At 45.0% G+C, this 9,780-nt stretch overlaps 1 protein-coding gene across 1 annotated transcript in view; it reads right to left on the reverse strand.

The window, feature by feature from the left end:
* The window catches only part of NKX3-1 (NK3 homeobox 1), a 41,540-nt gene that overhangs the window by 14,410 nt on the left and 17,350 nt on the right, over window positions 1–9,780 (reverse strand). The window contains exon 3 of the mRNA XM_011968828.1: window positions 1,588–1,612. Within this exon, the coding sequence (XP_011824218.1) occupies window positions 1,588–1,612 (25 nt within the window). The remainder of the gene's footprint in view (window positions 1–1,587; window positions 1,613–9,780) is intronic.

A 9,780-nucleotide genomic window follows, 5' to 3' on the forward strand; every position in this document is an offset into this window, starting at 1 on the left:
ATATTTTTATAATATACTACATAGAAATACTATATTATATAATATACAATATAATAATTATGTGTATGTGATACATAAAATATTATGTATTATGTTAGCAGCAGAACCTTTTTCAGATGAAATTTTACAGAAATCCCAAATCCATGGCAGATAAAGGTGAATCTGCTGCCGGGAGCTCATGACCCCTCCCTGCCACATGAACCCAGCAGCTGTTTGTCCCAGTGTAGGTCCCGAGGACCCTTGTAGTTTTTTAGCACCTAGTTTGAAAGTCACTAGACAAGGAACCCCTTCAACTCTCACTCTCTGAGACCAGTGGCTTCAGGACAGAAGGTTTCATGGAGGAGGTGGGCTTTTACATGGGCCTTGACGCATTGAGAGAGTTGGAGTGAATGCAGAGGAGGGAGGAGAAGGATGCCGAGCCTGTGTGAGATGGGAAGCAGCCTGGACTGCCACACGGAAGGGTTCGTATACAACAGGCCACTCGGGGGCTGTGCAGTGGTTTGGAGCAAAGAGAAGCAATACCACCAAATTTGCATTTTGGAAAGACACTGCTGATAGAAATACTAGGTGTCCACTTCATAGTGGACAGCATGTGCCGTTGCAGCACTTGAAGACAGGTTGCAGCAGTGGAATCAGGAGGCCCAGGCCAGTGAGCCTGAGCTAAGGAGGTGGACCTATGCAGGAGAGGATGCAAGGATGCCAGCAGGCTTCAGGCTCTCAGAGGCCAAGTTTAAATCCCAGTTCTGCCATTTGCGAGGTGCGTGTACACTTAACCTCTCCTGGCCTAAGCGAGCCCTCTGATAAATGAGAGTCCTAAGGGTTGGCTGTCACATGGAAGTGCGCCAAGGACTGACAAAGTATGTGTAGTCTTTGCTTTAGTGTCTGACCAGCTTATGAGCTCAGCCTTGGACAGCTCCATCCAGCAGTGTCCCTGATGCCTCTGATGGGCCATGTCACATTCCCTATCAGTACAGATGGAGGAGGGCAGGACTTCCATCAGCTCACCCAGAAGAGCTTTGCCAACAGTTTCACTATCCAACCTAGAAGCTGAGAGTGCTTGAAAAGCAGGAAAAAGTGTGTCTGAAGAAATCAATTTCTGCTTTAATAGTATTGTTGGGTGAACCCTGGGTTCACTACCTCTGGATATACAATTATCCTGAAGGCTGGTACTCTGTTCCTAAAGTGTTGAGGCTCGGAGCTTGAGAGGAGCCGCTTAGCGGGAAGGGAACCAGGCAGCCCTAGAACACAGCCTTCTGTGGGGGTGGTGTAGAATCAAAGCAATCTGTGGTCTATGGGCTCCCTACTACATTTTGTATATAGAGGGGGGATCAGGTCAAAGTAAAGCCTAAGGCAGTTATCAGAGGGTGCTGCAGGCTGGAGGGCCTCTGGTGTCTCCAGCTGTCCCCAGAACAGTGGGTGTGTGTGTATGTGGAGGCTGGTAGTTATAGACTGGACTTCATGCACATTAACTTCATTTTGATCTTCCTGGGTGGAGCCAAGTCCTTCTCTTACTGCCCCTCTGTGTATCTGCCAATTGCCACAGCTTGCAGTCCTGGGAGGAAGCCAGCCACTGTATCCCAGCCTGACCCACCCTGGAGGTTTTGGCCGTTCCCTGTAGATAAGGCTATTTTTAGGTCAAGTGGATTTTACTCCATAGTGTAAGAAAGCACAGAGTCCCCAAAGCTGCACTGATTTTTTAATTCAGTGGTTAAGAGATCCTGCTATTCCCTGGTTTCAACCATCCTTAAGTGCAGCTCCACCTTAAGCCTCTCTGCCATTCAGCTGTGTGGGCAAAGAAATTGCCCATGCAGGTGTGAGTTGGGCCTCTGTCACTTACAACCCAAAGAGTCTCATGGGTGAGATTTAACTCATTCCTTCTTACCTAAGATGCAGTTGAAGGCTGGAGAGATGAAGTAACAGTCTCCGTCACCGAATTGGTCAGGGTAAAGTGAGGCCAGAATCCACTAGATTCAATGATGTTGATTCTCCAAGCGGTCTTCAACTCAGGAAGAGTGGGGAACCTCTGCTGTGAGTCAAGAACAACAGTTGAGTGGGAAGGAACTGATCCGATCACTTTCCCTTCGGTGTGTTGGAGTGAGAGCCTGGACGCTGGTGAGGAGGCAGGCAGAGTTGCAGGCTAATCTGTTAGCAGTATTTGCTTTACCAACCCTTCAGAGGGCGATTCTTAAAAACAGTTATATTTTAGGTACACAAATTAAACCCTGAACAGAGGATTTGTTAACAGGATTCATGGGTTTGTATTCTCTCTCTGATTTACAAGCTGGGTGACCTAGGGTAAGTCCCTCAGTTTCCCTAGTTTCTTCAGCTATGTGGGAATAATACTTTCTCATATGGTGGTTAAATGAGACGGTATTTATGGAGGACATTAATGCATTATAAAGCATCCCACTGATCTGGTAGCCACCAGCATCACCAATGTTATCATTAATATTTGCCACACTGAAACCACTGCCAACAACAGCAGCTATCCCTGGAGCCCTTAATCTGTTGATTCAATGTCTCCAGTTCATCCCCAACTGTCAACATCCAAATAGGAAGGTAAAGGGCTTGACCTGAAAAAAGAAACCTGAATCATTGCTCAAAGTCAAATGGAGCTTCGAGTGGAGTCCCGAGGAGTTTGGGGGAATTCCCTCTTTCCCACGGTAGGAAACTGGAGGCAATGGTGTCCCCTGGTGGGCAGTTGAAGTTCTGCAAGCAATGGCTGCTGGTTGCTCCTCTAGCACAGACGTTCTTGGCGTTATATGCAATATTCATACGTAATAAGTCGTTTATAGATTCTGAATGCAGACATCCCTGGATAGAGATCAGAGCCCCATGGGCATCGCTGAGATCTTAGCCTTCTGAAACGTCTGAAGGTGCTCTTTGGGCCACTTTCCCTCCAAGTCACTCCCTCTGAGGCTGGGATGAAAATAGCAGGATCAAAAAACACCACAATCAGTCAGAAGGCAGATGCTGGGTGCTGAATCATTGGCAAATATAGCTGTATGTTTAAGTAGTTAAAGAATAGGAGCAGCAAATTGTAATGAGTGCCAGAAGGCAACAGGATATAATGGAAAGCAAGTGGACTTTGGAGGCTCAGCTTCTACCTCTACCTTTAGTGATGGTGATTCTGCATAAGTTTCCTAATCTCTCTGGTCTTTAGTTTCCTAATTTGGGAGTTTATTGGGCTCCACTGGATTTTAGAGTGTAGAGCATGATTACAGTGATTAAATACTATAAAGCATGTCAAGAGCTCAGCACTCGGTATGGGTTTAAACATTCATTATTTTTACCTCCCTCTGCTCCTCCAATGGTTCAACTCAACTGTATACCGTTATACAAACATTCATGGTACTCTCACTCTCTATCTGTATTGCCTTGTTCTGGGCAAGGAAGGGGAAGAAGGGAGACGTGAATAGACAACTGATTATGGATGGTGAGAATATGGAGCTCCCACTTCTAGTGGGAATGTAAATTAACACAACTCCTCTGTATAAATAGATCTACTAAACCTGGCCATATGCCTATCCCATGACTCAGAGTTTTCACACCTAGTATATACCCATCAGAAATGTGCTCATATGTTCACCAGAAGACATGCACAAGAATATCTGGCTGGGCGCGGTGGCTCATGCCTGTAATCCCAGCACTTTGGGAGGCCGAGGTGGGCAGATCACCTGAGGCTGGGAGTTTGAGACCGGCCTGACCAACATGGAGAAGCCCTGTATCTACTAAAAATAAAAAATTAGCCAGGAGTGGTGGTGCATGCCTGTAATCCCAGCTACATGGGAGGCTGAAGCAGGAGAATCGCTTGAACCCAGGAGGTGGAGGTTGCAGCGAGCCGAGATGCACTCCAGCCTGGGCAACAAGAGTGAAACTCCGTCTCAAAAAAGAAAAAAAAAAAAAAAAAAGAATGTTCATAGCAGCACTAATGAGAATAACTCCAAACTGGAAAGAGCCCAAATGCCCGTCCATCGTGGAATAGATGCATCCATTGTGATATATTCATACAATGAAAACCAGACAGCAGTAAGAGTGAATGAACTGCAGCCACCCGCAACAACATGGGTGAAACTCACGTACATAATGTTAAGCAAAGGAAACCAGACAAAAATCGAGTATAAACCATATGATTCAACTTATGTTTACTTTTGCCTTTTCCAAAAACAGGCAAAATTAATCTATGATGTTAAAAGTCAAGATAGTAGTTTCCTTTGGGCGGTGCTGACCATAAAAAGAGTACAAGAGAGTTTCTATGGGGGAGGATATTAATGTTCTGTTTCATGATCTGGGTGCTGATGATATGGGAAGTTCACTTTATTAAATTTTCTCTGGCTGTACATTTATTATTTATACAATGTTTTCTGCATATGCTGTACTTCAATAAAAATGTATATACACAAAGAAAATTGGGTAAAACTGATTTCTTCAATTAAGTGGCTTATGGTTTTATTGGAGAGCAATTAGGGAAACAGCCAACTACAATCCAAGGGTGAACTATGTGCTACAACAGGGAACAAACCATGAACTGTGGCAGCTCAGAGCACCCTGACGAGTCCTTGACTGGGTAGCTCAGAGGACTTCCTTAGGGGTGGCATTGAACTGGGCATGAAAGACCAAAAAAGGAAGACATGCCTTATGTGTTTTGGAGATCCAGAGGTTTGCTGACTGCAAGCAGAAAGCATGCAGAAGAATTTGGCAGGGAATGAGACTGGAAATGTAGGGAAGAGACAGATTATTGAAGCTCTTGTGTGTCTGGTTGAAGAATGCAGACTACATTTGAAAGTCTTTTCATCAAGAAACATAATTTTTAAAAAATCATATAGAAGCATAAGGAGTGGCTTGGAGAGAAAAAGGAATGGCTTGGCATCCAGGAATGCCAGTTAGGAGAAATTGCACATGGTCAGGTGGGAGATAGTAACCCGAGGTCTAGCCTTCTTCTATCTTGTTGTTCTGTCATAATCTAAGATAACTGCTACTGCTCTCACCATTTCATCTGTATTCCAGCCAGCAGCAGGAAGAGAAGGAAAGTGGAGGCCGTGTCATGGAGAGTGCCCCCCTCACATCTGCTTACATCCTTTTGGCTAGAATGTAATTATTTGGCTACCCCTCACTGCAGAAAGAGTCAGGGAAATATAATCCTTAGCTGGGAGACTGTGTGCTTAACTAAAACTCTGGGGTTCAATTATTAAAGAGGAAAGAAGGAAAATGGACATTGAACGACAGCCAGGTTGTCTCTCATCATAAGCATCTTTTGGCCAGGAATCATAATGTAGACATTCAGTTAATTGAATGAATGATTGACCACAGTCAGAATAAATAGTTCCCTTCTGTGTGCTCCCAGGCGATGTTTATAATGCACCTCTTCTAGTTTTCCATGTGGTATAATTAGCTGTAGAGGTGCTGTCTCACCTGCCAGTTTATAATCTTCTTCAGAATAGGACTAAATGTTCTTTGCATCCATGGGTCTCTCTTGCTCTCTATGCTCCCTTTTCTCAGTGCATAGAAGAGTATTTTGCACTAATAGGTCTCTTGTAAATATTTTTTAATGATACTGATCTTATATTCACCCACAATGCTTGATTTGTTATACTTGCTAATTAAAGTTAAGTTGATCTACAGGAGAATGGTTGGAAGCAAAGAACTTCCTTTTTCTCCATAGCCATAAATCCTGGCTGACAGAAATTCTTAGGGTCCCTGTTATCAGGGGTCAGACAATCCCTGCCAAGAGCTAGGTCCCTATCCGCACAGAGAAGGGATTTCTTCCAGAGGATCTGACTGCTCAGGAGCCAGCTCAGTGCCTGAATGTTTAATGAAGACTTTGTGAGGGCATACAAAAAAGTCAACCAGCAGCCATTCATGCTTTTGATCAATCAACAAATGGTATGGGGCCCCCTCCGCTATGTTGGGCACAGGGCAAGTTGGAAATACATAGGGCAGATTCATTGCTTAAAAATAACGGACAACTGATTGTTTAAAAAGGACAACAAACGTGGAGAGTCACCGAGCTATCGTGGAGACATCCGGGGTACTCCAGGATCTCATGCCGGAGGCACCTGACCCAGTTGGGGCATTAAGACAGGCTGTCTACCAGGAATGTCCAGGCAAGGCACCAGAGGGCTCTGCCATGGCCTGGATATGGGAGCTGTGCAAGAAAAAGATCCCCTTTGGACCACTAAAGTCCTCACTTAGGATTTCAATCCTGTGCCCTCAAATTTCAGGCAATTAAACTGGACTGGCGATGGGAGGAAGCAGGAGTCACTGTCGCACGAGTGGGAAGGAGGCAGGCATAACTGAGAGCAGCTTACAAGGACAGCCCCACAGGGACAGAGTCAGAAGCACTCTGAGGTTGGGGCTCAGGGCTGCTGGGCATATCTTTGCTTTTCTTACAGTGGAATCTGGACTATGTCACTAAGACCACATTTCTTTTGGTTTGGGTGGGGGTTGCTAGACGAGTCTAAACAGAGGGTCAGGGAGGAAGGCAGATCAGCTTCCCAGGAAGCCCTCTCCCCACTGTGGGGGGAGGTGGAACTGAGGAGGAGAAACAGTCAGGGGAATGCTCCCCACTCTGAAGAGTTAGCCATTTGAAAGCTTGAATCAGTGTCCCCAGGGCCTCAAGGCACACAGGAAAATGTGGACTGAACTAGGCAAGGGGAATGCAGAAGCCAGGGTCATCATGCATTGTTTACCCACAGGAATAGGAAGATGCAGTTGTATCTCTCCCTTCCCTCCCCACCCTTTCTGGCATCTGGCTTCATATTTCTCCCCTCTTCATGCTTTCCAAAGGCCTCCTACCTCTCCTGCATTTTTCACTCAGCACAGACAGAAAGTGTCACTCAAGAGTCCCGTGATTTGTGTGAAGACAAGAATGCCTTGTGGAGTATTCAGTGGAAGGAACCCAGGGATGAGAGGACAGAGAGCCCAGGGTCTATTCCCAGTTCCATCACTAACTCACAATGTTGCTGTCACTTTTCTGACCCTGGGACCCTGACTCTGGATGGCAGTAGTAATATATTCTGCCTTGTATGGATGTTAAGTACAGAATAAAATCATACCATAGTTCAAAGGGTATGCCAGTGCAAGGCTGTTATTTGTTATATAAAATAGAAATCTATCAGAGGATGGATGCTTGCCAGCAAGTCACAAAAGTGCATGACAGCCCAGGACATATTCCAGCTATGGAATCCAGCTGTACCTGTGAGACAGGGTACCACTAACAGAAATCTGTTACAATCTACAGTTGGAAACTCCCTACATTTTCAATAAATACATACATTGAGGTATAGGCATTTAATGGAACACAGAGTAGCAGTGAAAATGAGCTAACAGAAGCTGCACACAACAGCATGAACAAATCTCACAAACATCAAATTAAATAAAAGCAGCAAGTCATGAAAGAATACATACATAGCTGGGTGCAGTCACTCCTGCCCATAATCCCAGCACTTTGAGAGGCTGAGGCAGGAGGATCGCTTGATGCCAGGAGTTCAGACCAGCCTGGGCAATATAGCCAGACTCTGTCTCTAAAAAAAAATTGGGCCAGGCGCGGTAGCTCAAGCCTGTAATCCCAGCACTTTGGGAGGCCGAGACGGGTGGATCACGAGGTCAGGAGATCGAGACCATCCTGGCTAACACGGTGAAACCCTGTCTCTACTAAAAACTACAAAAACTAGCCAGGCGAGGTGGCCGGCGCCTGTCGTCCCAGCTACTCGGGAGGCTGAGGCAGGAGAATGGCGTGAACCGGGGAGGCGGAGCTTTCAGTGAGCTGAGATCCAGCCACTGCACTCCAGCCTGGGCGACAGAACGAGACTCCATCTCAAAAAAAAAAAAAAAAAAATTAATATTTAAAAAAAATTAGGTGCAGTGGTGTGTGTCTGTAGTCCCAGATACCTGGGAGGCTGAGGCAGGAAGATCTCTTGAGCCCAGGAGTTTAAGTGAGTTATGATTATACCACTGCACTCCAACCACAGTGAAATCCTGTCTCAAAAAAAAAAAAAAAAAAAAAAAAGAAGAAAAAAAGAATATATGTAGTATGATTCTACCTATAGAACATTCAAAATCCAGCAAAATTAAACCGTATTTGTTAAGAGATGTATCCATATGGGTAAATACAAAAAGAGAAGCCTGGTAAATCCATAAAGAGAAGCCTGTTCTTTATTTATTACTATTAAAGAGAAGTCAGAGTAGCTGGTACCTCCTTTGAGAGGAGGAGGGGGAAAGGGTTGGCATTCTGGGAGGGGTGTGGGAAGAAGGGTTGCTGGGGAGCTGGCATCCCATGTTTCTTGCTTTGAGTGGGGCTTCCATCTGTGCTCACTTTACAGGTATTCTTTAAACCGTACATATGTTTTGTGTAGTCTTCTGGATCTATGATCTATCTTATAATTTAAAAAAAGTAAAGGCACTGAAATCAATAGGGAGCCACCTCAAATTAGAATAGTAGCCTCAGAGATCCATCTCCTCAATTGTATAGGTGCAGAGAGTGAAACCCAGAGAGGTTAGGAGGCTTACTCAAGGTCACAGAGCATGTTATTAGTGGAACTGGGACTAGAATGAAAGGACTCCAAACTCAGGTTTCTCTACATCCTCTGTGTCTCTGGACTCTTCGTTAGGGGAAGGGAAGGGAAAGGAGGAGCACAGTTTTTAAGCCTGAGAGTTCCCTCGTTTTGTGAAAAAGAAAAAGGGTCAGTTGACAAGCCAATAAAATACTAAAGAGCTGGTCTAAACATTGAGGGTTGTAAACACTTTTCAAATGGAATTTTAAAAGATTTAAATATGCCTTCCTCAAATCATCATAATGATTTTGTTAATCATAATAATGACAACATTACAAAAAATAAATGCCAGGAATCTGGCAAGTCTAGTCTGTGATCTAGAATTAGACTCCATCTGACTTGCAGATGGTATCAGGATGGAGCTGGCTTGGAGTGGGGCTGGGATGGGAAAGGAAAGACAGGGAGCCAGGAAGTCTGCAACTTTATTGACTTATCCACCTGGTCTAGGTGAGACCCCTAGCCCTGGGACAGTCAGGAAAGGAACCTCTGCTATCTCTCTGAGAGCTTTTTTGTTTTGTTTAGAGGTCAATTACTTCCCATTTGGGGAACTTGTGAACATTAAGAGGTGACCGGAGTGAACGATGGAGATAAGAGGCTGATTGCTTACAGAGCGGCTCCCTGGTAAAAGCCCTGCAGAGGATAAGCAGTTGTCGGGTAAGAGACACACAAAAAGGGGCAGCTTTCAGTGCAGAAGAGAGATTAGGGAGACGGAAGACAGGCAGCTGGGGGTGGGCTTGATGAGCTGGGAGACCGATGCGTTTTAAAGTGATCTTGACAGGCAGAGAGTGGGGAGATAGGGGAAGAGAGTTTTCCTTCACTCTCCTTTCCTTTAGGAATGAAATCTTTGCTGTCATGTGAATCTCAAACTTTCTTGCTGTGGTCTGAAGGGAAAGCCACGTGGATTGCACATGGACACGATTTTGGTTATAGTTTTTTTTTTTTTTTGCCAGCCAGATATAGATGCCACAGCAATCCAGGGAGCATAACAAAAAAATGTGGCAGGCAAATGGAACATCTAAAGGATCTTGGGTGTACATGTAACTGACACCCCTTCCCACCTCGCACACCCCTTCAGCCAACTGAATGCAGTTCACAAAGTCCCTGAAGCTAACTTGAATTGTGTCTCAAACTACTATAAAATATAGCTCTGGCTTTGGCATATACCCATTTCTTTTATCCATTCCAAAGTCCTAGAGATTTTCTGGAACCTCTCCCAGCAAACAGTGTC

Source organism: Mandrillus leucophaeus, unplaced genomic scaffold, assembly GCF_000951045.1.
Source record: "Mandrillus leucophaeus isolate KB7577 unplaced genomic scaffold, Mleu.le_1.0 Scaffold86, whole genome shotgun sequence".
Classification (NCBI taxonomy): domain Eukaryota; kingdom Metazoa; phylum Chordata; class Mammalia; order Primates; family Cercopithecidae; genus Mandrillus; species Mandrillus leucophaeus.